The 19,934-nt window shown below is 38.2% G+C and overlaps 1 protein-coding gene and 1 pseudogene across 3 annotated transcripts in view; both read left to right on the plus strand.

Moving 5' to 3' along the window:
• MELK (maternal embryonic leucine zipper kinase) overlaps positions 1-19,934 on the plus strand; it is a 143,259-nt gene that overhangs the window by 102,000 nt on the left and 21,325 nt on the right. For all 3 annotated transcript variants that reach the window (XM_004457268.5, XM_004457270.5, XM_004457269.5), the window contains 2 exons: positions 3,232-3,363; positions 9,731-9,853. In XM_004457268.5, the coding sequence (XP_004457325.1) occupies positions 3,232-3,363; positions 9,731-9,853 (255 nt within the window). The remainder of the gene's footprint in view (positions 1-3,231; positions 3,364-9,730; positions 9,854-19,934) is intronic.
• On the plus strand, positions 476-1,400 carry LOC101413918 (high mobility group protein B2 pseudogene; annotated as a pseudogene).

The following is a 19,934-nucleotide window of genomic DNA, read 5'->3' on the forward strand; positions in this document are numbered from 1 at the left end:
CCACAGAAATGTAAAACTCAATTGTAATGTTTGAAAATGAAGTTGATATGAAATCTTTGAAAAGTAGCAACAAAAAAACAAAGAGATAGGAATATGGAAGAAGATGGTAGGGTAGGGTAAGAAAGGTAAGAAAATTAGAGGATCAGTTTGAATGTTCTAATATACAAATAATAGAATTTCATAAAGATAGAGCAGAGAAGACAGAGGGAAAGAAACCATCAAAGAAATAGTTCAAAAAGAAATATTATAAGGGAGTGGGCGTAGCTCAGTGTTTGAGTGCTTGCTTCTCATGTACAAGGTCCTGGGTTCAGTCGCTGGTGCATCTTCATTAGAACTGAAGAACAGAAGTTTCAAGAATGAAGGAGTGTTCACGCCTGAACCCTCTCAGGGAAGCTTCTTCTTGGGATCCATCCACTCCGCGGGAGTCTGAAGCAAAGCTCCGTGGTTTGCACCAGGTAGACGCCAGCCTTTCACAATGGGTAAAGGAGACCCCAACAAGCTGAGAGGCAAAATGTCCTCATACACCTTCGTGCAGACCTGCTGAGAAGAGCACAAGAAGAAGCACCCAGACTTTTTGGTCTATTTCACCAAGTTCTCCAAGAAATGTTTGGAGAGACGGAAGACCGTGTCTGCAAAGGAACAGTCCAAGTTTGAAGATATGGCCAAAAGTGACAAAGCTCACTGTGAAAGGGAGATGAAAAATTGTGTTCCTCCCAAAGGTGATAAGAAAGGAAAGGGAAAAGATCCTGATGCCCCTAAAAGGCCATCATCTACCTTCTTCCTGTTCTGTTCTGAACATCATCCAAAGATCAAAAGTAAAGACCCAGGGCTATCCATTGGGGATAGTACAAAAAAATTGGGTGAAATGTGATTGAGCAATCAACCAAAGATAAACAACCATATGGACAGAAAGCACCTAAGCTAAAGGAGAAATATGAAAATGATATTGCTGCATACTGTACCCAGGGCAAAAGGGAATTCGAAAAGAAGGGCCCTTACTGGCCAACAGGCTTGAAGAAGAAGAATGAACCAGAAGATGAGGAGGAAGAGGAAGAAGAAGAAGATGAGGAAGAGGAAGATGAAAAATAAATGGCTGGGAAGCAGATGTGACTCAAGTGATAGAGCTTCCACGTACCATATGGGAGGACCTGGGTTCGATCCCTGGGACTTCCTGGTGAAAAAGAAGATGAGAAAGCGTGCCTGGGTGGCAAGCCAGTGCCCCCACAAGTGAGTCATGCAGCATGATGATGCATCAAAAGAGAGATAAGGGGAGAGTCAAGGTGAAGAACAGCAGAAAGCAGGAAAACTGAGGTGTTGCAATTGACAGGGAACCTCTGTCCCCATCAGAGTCTACAGGATCGAATCCCAGTAAATCCTAAAGGCGAGAAAATGGGAAGACAACAGACAGCAAAAACAGAAGGGCAGGAGGAGGGAAAGAGGGGAAATAAATAAATAGATCTTTAAAAAATAGTAATAAAATAAATAGCTATCCTGTAATGATGTGTGTGGAGTGTGCGTGTGTGCTCAGGCAGTTGTTTGCTAAGAATATGAATTCAAGTGCAGCTCAATATTAGTGTCAGTATAAAAACTGTACAGATTTTTGTGTAGCTGATAAGATTTCTTTGTAGGGAAAATACTTTTTTAAAAAATGCAGGTTGTAGCCTTTTGAGTGACTACTGCATATGGTTAGATTTTAAAGCTGATGTTGAATGTTTCTGTTTAATGACTTCTTTAATTTCTTGACTTTGGTAGCACAGCAAACTCCTATTAGTATCAGTGGTAAATTTCAGGTTTTTTAGGATGTTGCATTTAAAAAAATTTTTGTAAAAAAAAAAAAGAATGAAGGGACTTAACCAGAGCTTGGCACAATGGGTTAAAACAGAGCCACACCAAGTTCTAGTCTAGTGAAATTTTAGAAAACTGGGGGGGGAAAAAAAGATCCAAAAATTTTCCAGAGATTAAAACAAAAGATCTCACTGGGAATCAGAAGGACTTTTAGATTTCTCAGCTGGCAATGAGAAGACCATGGAACAATGCCTTCAAAACTGAAAATTATTATAACCTAGAATTCTATACTTAGCAAAACCAGAATCAAGTGTGATGATAGTACACAACCATTTGTCAGATATCTAAGATCGCAAAAGATTTACTTCCCAAGCATTCACCATTGCTGGAGGATGTACTCTACCAAAACAAGGAGCAAACCAAGAAAGAGGAATATGTAGGATCTAGGAAACTGAGGATGCATTGTAGGACAGAGATGAAGGGAATTCCTATACTTACAGTTGAGTACCAGACTGGGAAAGATGCTAGTCCAGAGTGGAGCAGGTGGAATGTCTACAAGAAAAGGGGGGAAGATTAGTTGATGTGTGTGAATGTATTGAGAGTAAATGGAAAGAAAATGTTGACGAGTGTGAAGTTAAATATTAGTAAGTATAATTTTTTTTTTTTAATTTTAGGGAAAATAATTAGGAAAAAGGAAATAAAGGATAGTACCCTATGTGATTTAGCTGCAGGGCTAATTTAATTCAGCCAGTATGGCAATATGGGTTGTTAAATATTAGAATATTTATGTGATGATTGGTAAATAGCTACTCCTCCCCAAGTACCTTCCCTATTCTGCTACCTTCCTTTGGCCTCTCTAGACACTGTCCCCTGTCCAACAGTTATTAGGTTAGTAAGTGGCATGGCAAGAGTTCCCCAGAACCCTGCTTACCTCATGGTCTCTGTTCTGATTGGTTGGTATCAGAGTACCAGTTAAATATTTTGAATGTGCTTAGTTGTGAATAATGTTTACATAATTGTAATAATATAAATCTGGAATATTGGTTTAGTAAACACTGATAAAATTATAGTAAGAGAATTCAGGGAGGAGATGTGGGGAAGAAAGGAAGAGTAGCAGAACTAATTTCTTTCTTTTCTGTCCTAGGAAATCTATAGATAGTATATGAAACTGGAAAAAAATCTAAAGCTGTAAAAGCAAATAATTTAGAAATACAGAATTTATAGCAGAAAAATAGCTAAAAGTGTAAATATGGTTGCTTCTGGGAAGTAGAAATTGTGTGTGTGTGAAGTGTGGTACAGGGAATTGTTATTTTTCATTATATGCTTTGTAAAGCTGTTTGAAAATTCTGAATGTCTAGTACGTTGAGAAAAATAAAAATTAATTTAAAAAAGGACATTAATTAAAAACTTCAGTCTTCTAAACAGATTGATTTTCTTTCCCTCTAGTGGAAATATGATCACCTCACAGCTACCTATCTTCTGCTTCTAGCCAAGAAGGCTCGGGGAAAGGCAGTTCGTTTAAGGCTTCCTTCTTTTTCCTGTGGACAAGCCAATGCATCCCCATTCACAGACTTCAAGGTAAATGTTAGAATCTGTGAACACCTGCTGGTCTTCCCTGTGCATGAATGGATATATTACTGGGAAAATTAACTTCTCTGGTGTCAAGGAGTCAGAGGCAAAACATATTTCCTACAAAAGTTATTTCTGGTTATGGTAGAAAAATTTTAAGCTAAAAGGAAAATAGAATTTACCTACAAACCTACTACCTATAAATCCTAAAGTTAATGTTTTACTGTCTTTCCAGTCTTTTTTTAGTGTGCTTATTTATATAATTTATGTACATGTAAGTGCTTTTAAAGGGTACAGTTTTTTAAAAAAAGACAATAAAAAACAAAACAAAGAGGATACAGTATTATTGAATTTTAATTATAAAAATTGTTGGGACTAATGCCTGTGAGTATAGTATATATCTAGTATTTTGTATGACAAATTTTTAATGGATATTTTGATAGTCATTTATGTTAATGGTTTAGGTTTTTGCTTTGAGCATAAGCTGTAGCTCATGTAACTCAGATTCCTTGCTTGAGAGTTAGTTATAACCAAATTATTTTTCTTTATTTTGTCTTCTTTGTTTAATTTTCTTTTGTCATGGACATTTGGAGTGAATAAGCTTTCCATATTTGGAAGCTTCACATAATTCCTAATACTTGAATTAATCTCTGTTTTCTGTGTGATTCTATGTATTTCCTATGGCTTAAAAATCAGCTTTGTAAATACTTTGCCAGATGGGTGTGGAACTTTGTAATATAATTTTCCCTCACATTAATTCAAGTTGCAATTTAAACAGTCTTAATTAGGAAACTGTACCTTTGTCATTTTCAGAGAGAGGTAGTTGGCCCTGTTTTTGAAATCCAAAATAGCTCAAATGACTCTCAGATTAAGGCGATATATATTTAAGGTCCCAGCTATGTAAATAAAAAAGGTTAAAATGCTACCTCTTTCAAGTTTTTTTTTAATCCCACCATCCCCTCTCTCCAAATTCCTTTAATACATCATTTAGATCTCTCTTTTTGGTACTTGTCAGTTACATGCTGCAGGTACAGTGGGATTTATGTCCCTGCCAGACCTAACTAGCTTCCTTTGCCTCCCTCCTTATTTCCAAGGTAGTCTTTTTTTTTTTTTAATTGAAGTAACTTATATAGATTACAAAGTTTCCTATTTTAGCTACATTTAAGTGTGCTATTCAGTAGTTAATCATATTCGCAATATTCTGCTTCCATCACCAACATCCATTCCCCCTCCTTTTTCATCACCTGAAACAGAAACTCTTTACCTATTAAGCTATAATGCCTTCTTCCCTTCCTGCCCCACCCCTGGTAACATATAAAGGACCATACGTCTCCATGAAGTTTGGTTCTTCTAGCTGTTTCATAAGTTAGATTGTCAATATTTGTCTTTTTGTGCCTGACTTTAATTCACTCAACATGATATTTTCAAGTTTCATCCATGTTGCATCATGCATCAGAACTTTATTCCGTTTTATGGCTGAATAATCTTCCATAGTATGTATGTATTTATTGCATTTTGATTATTCATTCATCTGTTGATGGACACATGGGTAACTTCTACCTTTTGGCTATTGTGAATAATGCTATTAGGTTGGTGCAAAAGGAATTGCGATTTCAGACAGTGAATTTTAAATCATTATAACTAGGCTCAAATACATCTTTATTAATCAAAATATGAACCATTACAATCGACACATTTTTGCCAATGAGAAATAAGTTTGTGTATTCCCGTAGCATAAAAATCCATGCTTCAGGATTTGATGAACTCTTAGAAAGCAAGGAAGCATTTTCCCTTCAAAAAGTTGGTGAGGTGCTTGAAGAAGTTGTAGTCGCTTGGCAAGAGGCCAAGTGAGTATGGCTGATGAGGCACAACTTAGTATCCCAATTCATTCAACTTTTGAAGCATTGCTTGTAAAACTTGTGGTCAGCTATTGTCATGTAGAAGAATTGGGCCCTTTTGGTTGACCAATGCTGGCTGCAGGTGTTGCAGTTTTTGGTGCATCGTATTGATTTGCTGAGCATTCTTCTCAGATGTAATGGTTTCGCTGGGATTTAGAAAGCAATTGTGGATCAGACTGGCAGCAGACCACCAAACAGTGGCCATGACCTATTTTTTGGTGCAGGTTTGGTTTTGGGAAGTACTTTGGAGCTTCTTCTCGGTCCAGCCACTGAGCTGGTCATCGTCGGTTGTCATATAAAATCCACTTTTCAGTGCACGTTACAGTCCTATCAAGAAATGGTTCATTGATGTTGCATAGAATAAGAGAAGATGGCACTTTGATTTTTGGTCAGTTCATGAGGCACCCACTTATTGAGCCTTTTCACCTTTCCAATTTGCTTCAAATGCCAAAAGCTGTAGAATGGTTGACGTCGAGTTCTTCGTCAACTTCTCATATAGTTTAAGAGGATCAGCTTTGATGATTGCTCTCAACTGGTCATTGTCAACTTCAGTGGCCAGCCACTACACTCCTCATCTTCAGGGCACTTGTCTCCCTTTTTTTTTTTTTTTCCCCTTGAACTACCACTGCACTGTACGTTCATTTGCAGTTCCTGGGCCAAATGCATTGTTGATGTTGTAAGTTGTCTCTACTGCATTATGACCCATTTTGAACTTAAATAAAGAAAATCTCTTGAATTTGCTTTTTGTCTAACATCATTTCCATAGTCTAAAATAAATACAAAATAAACAGCAAGTAATTAATATCATTAGCAAAAAAACATAAAGCAAGAAATGCACCTTTAAATGATAGTAACATAACCACATTTATTTAAGAATGTATGCCAGTATCAGATGACAAATTTCAACAATGCAAAACTGCAATTACTTTTGCACCAACCTAATATAACCATTTGTTTACAAATATCTGTTCATGTACCTGCTTTCGGTTCTTTTGGCTGCACTATTTTACAGTGTCACTGGCAAGATATAAGGGTTCTTATTTCTCTATATCCTCAGCAACCACTTGTTTTCTGTTTTTGTTTTTGGGAAAGCGATTCCAGTAAGTGTGAAAAGGTATCTCGTTGTAGGTTGTCTTTTTTAACAAGTCAATTTTACTGATACATATTAATAAAGCATAAACCCATCCAAAATGTACAGTCAGTGGTATTTGGTGTAATCACCTATTTGTGCATTCATCACTTCAGTCATTCTTAGAGCACTTTCATTATTTTAATAATAATAAAAAACAAGTGAACAAACAAAACTCATCACCTCTCAATCTCTTTTCCTGCCATACATAGCTGCTATTCGTTTTCCTTCTCTCTAGGATATTTGTATTTATATTTTGTAAAAACAGTCTTATATATGCACTATTACCCAGGTAGTCTTTTGACCAAACTAGAACCAAAGGAATTAGTGGAAAGGACTATTGTATGAATAAATTTCTAAAGTGAGACAGTCTTATTCCTGGGATGGCTTTCTAGTCTGTTCTTGGAGAGTTGTTTGGTCTGATGAATATCCCATGCCCAGGCAGGGTAGTCCATCACCCACTTCACCAAATCCTTTAATTGTTAAAAAATTTTTTAACAATCCCCCTCCCAAGATGGCTCCCTTGTCTGTTTGCTCTTTGTTTTTGCTCATTGTCTGCTCATTGTCTGTTTGCTTTTTCTTTTTAGAAGGCACAGGAATTGAAACTGGGACCTCCCACGTGGGAGGTGAGTGTTCAGTTGCTTGAGCCACATCTTTTTCCATCAAATCCTTTAAACTCTGAGACTCAAGGAATACTTTTGGACCCAGGAGGACCAAAAGCATGACCTTTGCTTCTGATCCAGATAATTGCAGATAATTACCATTATCCTTAGAATAACCACTTAAGGTAAATGTTTAAAAGTATAAGACCTTAGTTAAGAGAGGGAGGCTTCTGAGACATTTACCTAAGCCCCTGGATTTTCTTATATCTGAATTAGGCTTGATCCCATTTACTTTGCTTCTATGATTCATAGCATATCTAAGTGGAAAAGACCTAGGAGATGTTTGTTGTCTTCCTTCTACTACATGGATGAGCATTTATGTAATACTTATTTAGCCATTTATAGTAATACTTATTTAGCCATTTACATTTATGTAATACTTATATAGCCATTTATGTCAGATAGACATTTTAATGACAAGAAGTGAAGTAGAAATTAAAGTTTGGGTTCTTTTCTGATCTTTATGGAAATCATTGAGACTTGAAGTAAGCCACATAGTCTCTTTGTATTCTTTTTCCCATTGATAGAGAAACCCATTATCTCTGGATGTTTACTAAGTAATCCTGGACTGTCAATCAATAGAGGAAACTTTCACTGAAACAATAATATAATCTGATTCAAGTACCACAAAAGACCACATCAGCATCAGCATCATTATCATTTTCAGGCCCCATGCTAGAGTCTTGGGAAATAAATCTCAATAATCTATTGTGCCTGCTTCCTTTTTTTTCTTATTTTTTAGTTTGACCAGTAAAAAGAATTTATTTAGGAAATGAGGGAAAGAATAGTACCTGCTGAGAAATGGGAGAGAAAGATGGAACTACACACCAGGATTTGGTATGGGCCCCTCTAGACAGAGAGAGCCTTTGTCTACTTTCTAACAGTCAACTTGAGGCAAGACATACATATAGATAAGACTACATCATCTATAGTAAATGGTGGGTGCCAGATGAGTTGCTAGAGGTGTGCTGTAAGGCTTTAAAGGATGGCAGTTGATTGCCATGGGTCATCCAAACTTGATGTAGACTTGAGTTTAGAAAAATGGTGAAGAAGAATGACAGCATTTAGGAAAAGAAAGTGGAATTAGAAAAAGTTCAGGAGCCTAATGTGCTTAATGTAGTAAGTTGACAGTGACTAGACTTGTTTGATTAGAATGATGAGTTCAAGTAGGGGAAGAGTGAGAGGGATGGAGAGAAGGAGCAAGTGAACTAAAAGGGTAGATGACAACTACATTATAGAGATCCTTGGAATGCCATGCCAGAGGTTTGGACTTTATGTCATAGGTAATGGGAACCACTGAAGATCTTTGAGCAAGAGTAAGACATGACTATGATTTTGAAAAATTCCTACTGTGTTAAATAGAATTATCCAGTTAGGGTTCGTATGTGTGCTGTGACTCCCCATTGCAGTACCCAAGACAGTCATCATTCCTGCAACACTGCACTTAGCCCTCTAAGCCTAGACTTACCTTTAGTATCTTTCTCAAATAAGCACTCCACACAGCCCCTTTCTTTTTTAAGATTTATTTTATTTATTTACACCTCACCTCCCACCCCTCATTGTTTACACTCACTGTTTCTGTTCGTCATGTGCTCGTCTTCTTTTTAGGAGGCATCAGGAATGGAACTTGGGACCTCCCATGTGGGAGGGAGGCACCAAATTGCTTGAGCCACCTCTGCTCCCTGTTTGTTGTGTCTCATTGTGTTTCCTTGTTGTGTCTCTTCATTGCATCATCTCATTGTGTCATCTTGTTGCATGAGCTTGCTGAGCCAGCCTGTTGCATCAGCTCGCTGTCTTGCTCGTCTTCTTTAGAAGGCACTGGGAACCTAACCTGGAGCCTCCCATGTGGTAGGTGGGTGCCCAACTACTTCCCCCACAGCCATTTCTAATTGGTGCTAATTGGCAAACATGGGAAACTGTCATCTGTGGTTGAGAGGGTGAAAAGATTGGTGACAGAGACCAAATTGTCTCTTTGAATAGTTCAGGTATGAGGATTTGTCTTTGAGCTAAGACAGTGGTAGTGGGAGTAGGAAGGAGAGGATGAAATGTAAGAAATTCAAGTAAAATCATCAGGCCAGGTTAACTAGATGTTGAGGAAAAGTGAAAGAGGGAAAAATTAAAAACCCAGTTGCATATTATATCTTAGAATTTAGAGTATATCTAGTATACCTTTGGTTTATAGAGGAGAAAGAATAAGGTAGAAAATAAATTACTCTTGTGGTAGTGTTAGCACAGAACCCCAAATTTCCTGTTGGCTAGAGATCTTTCATAAGGGTAATTTACTCCTGATAGAAATTATTGACCATTTAGTATGTTCTTACAACCAAGAAACATGTATTTTAAAGTTGTTTCTCATTCCCTTCTTCTTTGTCAGAGCCTTTTATTTACAGACTTGATGAAGTGTCTGCTATTATAGTGATTGCCTGATAATGATAAGTTAAGTAGTATACCATATAATATAAAAAATATTCCAAGACCTATTGTTTGAGAGTCAGAGATTCTCCCGTCTAATAATTTGAACTAAAATATTTTGGCTTCCTGTTTTCTGTACTGGATGGTGAGCTCCTTGAATGTATGATCTCTTATTTGTTTCTGCTTCCGTGACCTTGCCCTGTTATTGGAATATAATATTTTAAAAATGGAATCATAGTGCTGTTGTCTCTAAGTTCTGTCTTTTAATTGAACAGTCAAAGAATTGGAGTCTGGAAGATATGACAATGAATGATGAAAATTATGTAGTTGGATTAGCAGACTATGAATGGTGTGAAGATAATTCATCAACAGGTGTGGCTACCCCCCAAACACCACAGGTTAGTTATTTTTAATACTATTTAAAGCAAGATATATACTCTTAATTATAAAAACATCTCAATCTAACATGAAATCAAGTATGTGCTTGCAAATTTAATGAATTCTTAAACCATTGTAAACATTAATGAGAGATTGTTGAAATATGAGGGAAAGGGAAGTCAATTCTTCTCAAGTTCAAGGTAACCAAATTCTGTTTTGGAGCCCTTTACCTCCTCTCTCCCTCCTCCCCTTTAAAAACTTAGGTGTAGTTTGCATGCAATTAAATTCACCCTTTTAGCAGTTCTGTGTTTTGACAAATGCATACAGTCATTTAACCACCACCAAAATCAAGATATAGAACAATTCCTTTGCCCCACCTACCCACCAAATTCCCTCATGCCCCTTTGTAATTAACCCCTTATCCATTCCCAACTCTGGGCAAGTACTGTTTTCTTTTCCTCTCCTTTGATAATCTTTGTATACTACTTGGAGTTTGTTGGGCTTCTTGGATCTGTGGATTGTTTTTCATCAAATTTGAAGTTTTCTGCCATTATTAATTTTTAAAATATAAGTTGTAGTGCTTTATTTTATGTTCATGCATTATTCTTTATTCTTCTTTTTACTCAATATTGTTTTTTAGAAGTTTTATTGAGATATATCCACATACCATACATTCCATCCAAAGTATACAATGTCTTTTAGTATATTCACAGTGTTGTGAATTCATCGCCACTAAAATTTTTAGAACAATTTCATTATTCCAAAAAGAAAAACTCCACACCCCTTAGCAGTCACCTTTCAATCCCTCTATCCTTCCCCAGCCCCACACAGCCACTAATCTAATTCCATCTTTATAAATTGATTTATATTTACATTTTATATAAATGAAATATGTAGTACTTTGTATCTGGTTTCTTAGCATAAAGTCTTTTGTTTTTTTCCTGATATTAACAACTTGTAACATTAGCATACATTTGTTGAGTTTCAAAGAAAGACAGTCATATATGCAATATTACCCATATTCATGTTTCACATGAGGTTTCACTATGTTATACAATTTCATGTTACATTTTCTAGCTTTTCTTCTAGTAATATTCATGACCTTAGACTGTACCTTTCAACCATTATCATATCCATATCATAGCACTGCTAGTTATAAACACCATGATGTGCTTTCACCTTTTCTCTTCATTTCCAAAGATTAACAAGTTTTTTACCCGTTTTGCAAAGAGTAACCCTTAGCTTCTATTCTCTAACCTCGTTCTACTTTCTAGTGACCTGTATTCTAGTTAGTAACTCCATTTGTTTACATGATATATTTAGTTCATAATAGCGCAGTCATATACTATTTGTCCTGCTTCATGACTTCATTTCTCCTTCAGCTGCGTAATATTTCATTTTGTGTTTGTATCATAGTTTATCCACTCATTGGCTGATGGACGCCTGGGTTGTTTCCATCTTTGGTCAATTGTGAATAATCCCTCTCTGGACATCAGTGTGCAGTTGTCTGTGTCACTGCTCTCAGTTTTTTGGGTATATACCTAGTAGTGGTATTGCCAGGTCATGTGGCAAATCTACATTCAACTTCCTTAGAAACTTCCAAACAGTCCTCCACAGTGGCCATACTATCCTACATTCCTACCAACAGTGAATAAATGTTCCTATCTCTCCACATCTTCTAGACATTTGTAGTTTTCCGATTTTTTGATAGTGACCATTCTAGTAGGTATGAAATTAGATCTCACTGTAGCTTTGATTTGCATATCCCTAATCACTAGTGATGTTGAACCTTTTTTCATGTGTTTTTTTGCCATTTGTATTTCTTCTTTGGACAAATGTCTATTCAAGTCATTTGCTCATTTTTGAATCAGGTTGTTTGTCCTTTTATTGTTGAGTTGTAGCATCTCTTTATATATCATTGGATATTAAACACTTAACCAGATATGTGATTTCCAAAAATTTTTTCCCATTGAGCCAGTTGCCTTTTCAAAGTTCTTTGAGGTACAAAAGTGTAATTTTGAGAAGGTTCCATTTATCTATTTTTTTCTTTTGTTGCTCATACTTTGGATGTAAGATCAAAGAAACCACCACCTACTACAAAATCTTAAAGATGTTTCTGAATATTTTCTTTTAGTAGTTTTATGATCCTGGCTTTTTTTTTTTTTTTTCCAAGGAGATACCAGGGGTTGAACCTGGGACCACATTAGTCCTGGCTTTTATATTTAGGGCTTTGATCCATTTTGAGTTGATTCTTATATAGGGACTAAAACAGGAATCCTCTTTCACTCTCTTGATTATGGATATCCAGTTCTCCCAGCACCATTTGTTGAAAAGACTGTCTTGTCCTATAACATGGCTTTGGTAGGTTTGTCAAAAACCAGCTGGCTATAGAGGAGAGGGTTATTTCTGGACTCAATTCTATTCCACTGATTGATGTGTCTTTTTTTTTTTTTTTTTTTTTAAGATTTATTTATTTCCCCCACCTACCCTCATTGTTTGTGCTTACCATGTGCTTGTCTTGTCTTCCTTTTAGGAGTCACCAGGAACTGAACCTGGGACCTCCCATGTGGGAGGGAGGCACTCAGTCACTTAAACCACCTCCACTCCCTGCTTTGTTGTGTCTCTCATTGTCTTTCCTCTTTATATCTCCTTGTTGCGTCATTTTGTTGCACCAGCCTGTCCTGCCAGCTCACTGTCTTGCTCATCTTCTCTAGGAGGCACCAGAAACCAAACCTGGGACCTTCCTTGTGGTAGATGGGAGCTCAACCTCTTGAGCAACATCTTCTTCCCCAATTTATGCCAATACCATGCTGTTTTGACCACTTAGTAGTATATTTCAAGGTCAAGTAGTGAAATTCCTCCCACATTGTTCTTGTGTTTTAGAATGCTTTTGGCTATTTGGGTGTAGTTTTCCTACCAAATAAACTAGGCAATTGCCTTTTCTATTTCTATAAAGTAGGCTGTTGGAATTTTGATTGGTATTGCATTGAATCTATAAATCAGTTTGGATAGGATTGACATTTTCATGATATTTTGTCTTCCAGTGAACACGGAATTTCTTTTCATTTGTTTAGGTCTTCATTGATTTCTTTCAGCATTGTTTTTTAGTTTTCTGCATATAGGTCCTGTACTTCTTTGGTTAAATTGATTCCTAGGTATTTGAATCTTTTTGTTGCTATTGGAAATGGAATTTTCCCCTTATTTCCTCCTCAGATTGTTCAGTACTAGGGTATAGAATGCTTCTGATTTTTGCATGTTGACCTTGTATCCTGCCAATTTGTCTAACACATTTATTAGCTCAAGTAGCTTTGTTGTAGACATTTCAGAATTTTCTAAATATAGGGTCATGTCAGCTGGTAATAGAGTTTTATTTCCTCCTCCTATTTGGATGCCTTTTATTTATTTTTCTTGTTCAGTTGCTCTAGCTAGAACGTCTAGCACAGTATTGAATAACAGTGGTGGCAGTGGGCATCCTTCTCTTGTTCTTGATCTTAGATAGAAAACTTTCAGCCTTTTCCTGTTGAGTACAATGTAGGCTGTGGGTTTTCCATATATGCCCTTTGTCATACTGAGGAACTTTTCTTCTATTCCTAGCCTTCAAAGTGTTTTTGTCAAGGTAGAATTTTGGATTTTGTCGAATACTTTTTGTGCATTGATTGAGATGTTCATGTGTTTTTTTCCCTTCAATTTGTTAGTGTGGTATACTATGTTATTTGACTTTCTTATGTTGAACCACCATTGAATACCAATAATAAATCCCCCTTGGTCATGGTGTGTAATTCTTTTGATATGCTGTTGAATTCTATTTGCCAGTGTTTTGTTAACGATTTTTGCATCAATGTTTTTTGGAGAGATTGGTGTGTAATTTTCTTTCCTTGTATTATCTTTATCTGGCTTCAGTATTAGGGTGATACTGGCTTCATAAAATGTATTGGTTAATTTTCCCTCATCTTCAATTTTTCAATAGAATGAAGACAGGATTGCTATTAATTCTTTTCAAAATACTTGGTAGAATTCACCTGTGAAGCTGTCTGGTCATGGACTTTTCTTTGTTGGGATATTTTTTATGACAGTTTCAATCTCTTTAAATGTAATTGCTTTAAGTTCTTGTATTTCTTGTAGAGTCAATGTAATTTGTTTTTGCTTTCCTAGGAATTTGTCCATTTCATCTACTTTATTTAGTTTGTTGGCATGCAATTTCTCATATTATTCTCTTATGATCCTTTTTTTTTTCATTTCTGATTTAATTTATTTGCATCTTCTCTTTTTCTTTGTTAGTCTTGCTACAGGTTTGTCAATTATATTGCTTTTCTCAAAAAACCAGCTTTTGGGTTTGTTGATTTTTCTCTATTTTTTTTTTGTTCTTTATCATTTTTTTTCTGTTCTAATTTTCATTTATTATTTTTTAAAGATGTATTTATTTCTCCCGCTCCCCCTCGTTTATGCTTGCTGTCCGCTCATGTTGGAGGAAGACATCCAATGGCTTTAAACACCTCCGCTCTCTGCTTGTGTCTCTAATTGTGTATCCTTGTTGTGTCTCTTGTTGCAGCATTTCATTGTGTCATCTTGTTGTGTCAGCTTGCTGCACCAGCCCGTCATGTCAGCTCACTGTCTTGCTTGTCTTTTTTAGGAGGTACTGGTATCCGAACCTGGGACCTCCCATGTAGTAGGTGGGCACCCAACAGCTTGAGCCATATCTGCTTCCCTCTAATCTTTATTATTTCTTTCCTGCTGCTTGCTTTGGTAATGGTTTGACATTCATTTTCTAGTTTCTCCACTTGTTCAGTTAGATCTTTGATTTTAGCTCTTTGTTTTTCTTTTTTAATATAGGCATTTAGGGTTATAAATTTCCCTCTCAGAGCTGTCTTTGCTGTATCCCATAAGTTTTGATATGTTGTGATCTTGTTTTCATTTGCCTCAATATATTTACTGATTTCCCTTACAATATTGTCTTTGACCCACTGATTGTTTAGGAGTGTGTTTAGCCTCCACAGATTTGCAAAGTTTCTTTCCTTTTTCCCATCTATTATTGATTTCTAGTTTCATTCCATTATTATTATCTGAGAAGGTGCTTGTATAATTTCAGTCTTTTTATATTTATTGAGACCTGCTTTGTGAGCCAACATGTGGTCTCTCCTGGAGAAAGATCCATGAGCACTTGAGAAGAAATTTTAACCTGCTGATTTAGGATGCAATGCTCTGTATAATGTCTGCTGGGTCTGACTTGTTTATTATATTGTTCAAGTTCTCGATTTCCTTGTTGATCTTCTGTCTAATTATTCTATCTAATGATAATGGGTGGTGTATTGAAGTCTCCAACTATTATTGTAGAGATGTCTGTTTCTCCCTTCAGTTTTGCCTGAGTTTGCCTCTTGTATTTTGGGGCATTCTGATTAGGTGCATAGGTATTTATGACTGTTATATCTTCCTGGTGGATGGTCCCTTTTATTATTATATAATGGCCTTCTGTATCTCTTCTAACATTTTTGAATTTAAACTCTGTTTTGTGTGATATTAGTATAGATACCCCTGCTCTTTTTTGGTTATTGTTTGCATGGAGTATCTTTTTTCAACCTTTCGTTTTCAGCCGGTTTGTGTCCTTGGGTCTAAGGTAAGTCTATTGTAGGCAGCATATGGATGGTTCATGTTTTTTTCCATTCTGTCAGCCTATATCTTTTGATTGGGGAGTTAATCCATTCACATTCTATGACATTACTGTAAATGCATTATTTACTTACACCATTTTATTTTTTTATTTATCTATTTATTTTTAAGGATTTATTTATTTATTTAATCCCCCCCCCCCGGTTGTCTGTTCTTGGTGTCTATTTGCTGCGTCTTGTTTCTTTGTCCGCTTCTGTTGTCGTCAGCGGCATGGGAAGTGTGGGCGGCACCATTCCTGGGCAGGCTGCTCTTTCTTTTTCATGCTGGGCGGCTCTCCTCACGGGCGCACTCCTTGCGCGTGGGGGCTCCCCCACGCGGGGGACACCCTTGCGTGGCACGGCACTCCTTGCGCGCATCAGCGCTGCGCATGGCCAGCTCCACATGGGTCAAGGAGGCCCTGGGTTTGAACCGCGGACCTCCCATATGGTAGACGGACGCCCTAACCACTGGGCCAAAGTCCGTTTCCCTACACCATTTTATTTTGTTTTTCATGTCATATCTTTTTTTTAAGAAGGTCCTTTTTTTTTTTTTAGATTTATTTATTTCTATCCCCTCCCCGCCCCGTTGTCTGTTCTCTGTGTCTATTTGCTGCGTCGTCTTTGTCTGCTTCTGTTGTTGTCAACGGCACAGGGATCTGTGTTTCTTTTTGCTGCATCATCTTGTTGTGTCAGCTCTCCGTGTGTGCGACACCATTCCTGGGCAGGCTGCACTTTCTTTCGCGCTGGGCGGCTCTCATTATGGGATGCACTCCTTGTGTGTAGGGCTACGCTACACGGGGACACCCCCTGCGTGGCATGGCACTCCTTGCGCGCATCAGCACTGCACATGGGCCAACTCCACATGGGTCAAGGAGGCCTGGGGTTTGAACCATGGACCTCCCATGTGGTAGACGGATGCCCTAACCACTGGGCCAAGTCCACCGCCCATATGTCATATCTTATTTCTGTCTTTTTACTCTTTGGGTTATCCTTTCTTCTATCTTGCTCTCTACACTCTCCTCCAAGCCTCTGTTTCCTGTCTTTTTCATTCAGGCTCTAAGGTTCCCTTTAATATTTCCTCCAAATGTGGATTCTTTTTTACGAAGTCTCTTAGTTTGTGTTTATTTGTGTATATTTAAACTCACCTTCATATCTGAAGGATAATTTTTCTGGGTAAAGAATTCTCAGCCAACAGTTTTCCTCTTTTAGTATCCTAATTGTATCATACCACAGTCTTCTCACCTCCATGGTTTCTGTTGAGAAATTTGCACTAAGTCTTACTGGGTGTCCCTTGTATTTGATGGTTTACTTCTCCCTTGCTGCTCTCAGAATTTTCTCTTTATCTTTGACATTTAACTTTCTGAGTAGTATGTGTCCTGGAGTATGTCTATTCAGATTTATTCTGATTAGAATATGCTGCACTTCTTGGACTGTTCTCTCATGAAAGTTGGGAAATTTTCAGTCACTATTTTCTCAGATATTCTTTTTGCCTCTTTTCCCTTCTCTTCTCCTTTTGGAACTCCCATGACTTATGTTGTTCCACTTTGTGTTATCATTCAACTCCCTGAGCCCCTGCTCAAATTTTCCCATTCTTTCTATGTTTTTCTCTGTCTTTAATTTCAGCTGTTCTGTCTTCTACATACTTATTCTTTCTTCTATCATACTGAGTCTGCTGTTTATACCTCCAATGTGGTTTTTATCTCACCTATTGTTTCTTTAATCCCATAAGCTCCCATTATTTTTTTATTCAGATTTCCAAATTCTACTTTGTACTTGTGCAATATCTTCTTTTTTTTTTTTTTTAAAGATTTATTTATTTATTATTTCTCTTCCCTCCTCCCCGCCCCCCCATCCCGGTTGTCTGTTCTCTATTTGCTGTGTCTTCTTTGTTCGCTTCTGTTGTTGCCAGTGGCACAGGAATCTGTATTTCTTTTTGTTGCGTCATCTTGTGGTGTCAGCTCTCGGTGTGTGCGGCACCATTCCTGGGCAGGCTGCACTTTATTTCACGCTGGGTGGCTCTCCTTATGGGGCGCACTCCCTGCGCGTGGTGGGGCTCCCCTACAGGGGACAACCTTGCATGGCATGGCACTCGGTGCACACATCAGCACTGCACGTGGGCCAGCTCCACGTGGGTCAAGGAGGCCCGGGGTTTGAACCGTGGACCTCCCATGTGGTAGACGGACGCCCTAACCACTGGGCCAAGTCCGCCGCCAATATCTTCTTGATACCTCATCACTTTAGCCATATTGTCTTTCAACTCATTGATTTGATTTTGGAGATTTGTATTTACCTCATGGATTAGTTGTCTCAAAACCTGTGTCTCATCTGGGACTTTGATATATTTCTTTGGGCCGTTTCTTCCATTTTCTTATTATGGCTTGTAATTTTTTGCTGATGTCTAGGCATCTGATGTTGCTGCTGAGTTTTCTTTGATGCTCAATTTCTCTCTCTTTTGTAGGGATTTAGAGGCAGGAGGCATGTTACTTGTTTCAGCTGTTCTAGAGCTTTTAGAGTGCCACTGTTTGACTGCTCAAATCTGGGCCATGGACCCAGTAATGGGTTGCAGACCCATTTCCAAGGATCTTGGGGAGGGAGACTGTTAGGGTCAGAAAAAGTCTCTTATTTACTTTTAATTTCCTCACACACACTTCCTTGATCTGCCAGCAGCTGGCCCTCTTTGGCAGCCTCCTCAGTTCAAAACATGGTTGTAGTGTGTTCACTGCCATGCCAAAAGCAACAGTGTGGCAGAGGGTACTACCTCTAGACTATTCAGAGCCTTGCAAATCAGTCTTTCTCGGAGGGAGTTCTCCAACCTTTGCTGGCAGCCCACTCCCTTTTCCTGGGTAGGAAACAATTCCACTCACCTCTGCATCCTCAACAACCAGTTCTGGTTAGTAGGGAGAGTGATTGAGAAGGTTGGATCTCTTTAGTCCCATGCTGACTTCCAAGGCAAAGAGTAATGAAGCCCCATCCGGCCTGGAAGTGCTTGTGGGAAATAACAGACTAAATATGTGGGCTAAAACCTCAGTCAACCTTAGACTGCATCCCTCTTTCTCCCATTCCTGGGGTGGTGGATCCCTGTGGCTGCTGGCCAGAGGCCAGAGAATTCAAAGCTGTTTGCATGGAGTATTAGGGGAAGGGCGCCGGTGGCTGCAGCTTCCCCTCAGTCTTTCCATCAATATTTTTTTCCTGTCCTCCTCTCTCCTTCTGGGTGGTGGGTGGTGTCCAGCCTTCCTCTGGTGTCCTAAACCCTAGAACATTCCCCCCCCCCGCCCCCCATCTCCCCAGGCCATTTCTGCTTGTCCTCTAGCTATTTTTCTGGGAGAGAAGCGAGTCCTATGTCTTTCTAATCCACCACCTTCCCTGAAGTCCCCTTAATCCATTACTTCTTGATGTTTGACACTCTGGATAGAATGTGTCTTGGAGTAGGGGTATTTAGATTTATTCTGATTGGGATACGCTGTACTTCCTGGACATGTAAGTTCATTTGTTTCATGAGAGTTGGGAAATTTTCAGCTATTATTTCCTCAGATACACTTTCTTCCCTTTTCCCTTCTCTTCTCCTTCTGGAACTCCCATGACACATGTTGTTGCACTTTGTGTTATCATTCACCTCTCTGAGACCCTGCTCAATTGTTTATATTCTTTTCTCCCTGTGTGCTCTCTCAATTCAGCTTCTGTCTTCAGTTTCACTTTTTCTTTCTTCTTTCATATCAAGTCTGCTGTTAATGCCTCTAATGTGTTTTTAAGTGCACCTATCATGTATTTCACTCTCATGAGCTCTTTTACTTTTCTATTCAGGTTTTTGAATTCTTCTTTGTGTTCACTCACTTTCTTCTTAATGCCCTTTATCTCTTTAGCCATATTGTCTTTCAACTCATTAATTTGATTTTGGAAATTTGTGTGCATCTCATTGACTTTTCTCAAATCCCGTGTCTCCTGGCACTTTGATAGATTCCTTTGCTTGGGCTCTTTCTTTCATTTTCTTAGTATGGCTTGTAATTTTTTGCTGATGTCTAGTCATCTGATTAGGGTGATTAGTTTGCTCAGAAATTCAAGTTCTCTCTGTTTCATAGGAATTTATTGGCAGGATGCTGTGTGTTACTTTGGTTCTTTGATTCTTGGTTTAATCTGATCTGGGTCTTTAGGATTGTCCCTGTTAGTTGCTCAAATCTGGGCCCTGGACCCAGTAATGGGTTGCAGACCTCATTCCAAGTGCCTTGGTGAGGGAGGCTGTAAAGACTGTAAAAAGACTCTCTTGTATACATTTAATTTCTTTATATGTACTTCCTTGTTCTGCCCGCAGCTGGCACTCTTCGGCAGCCCTCTGAGTTCAAAGCCTGGTTGGACTGTGTTTGCTGTAACACAGACCAGATCAATGTGATAGAGGACCCTGCCTGGAAGCTGTGACCTTTTAATTCAGACTTTTTCAGAGGCAGTTCTCCAAACTTTGCTGGCA

Source organism: Dasypus novemcinctus, chromosome 8, assembly GCF_030445035.2.
Source record: "Dasypus novemcinctus isolate mDasNov1 chromosome 8, mDasNov1.1.hap2, whole genome shotgun sequence".
Taxonomy (NCBI): domain Eukaryota; kingdom Metazoa; phylum Chordata; class Mammalia; order Cingulata; family Dasypodidae; genus Dasypus; species Dasypus novemcinctus.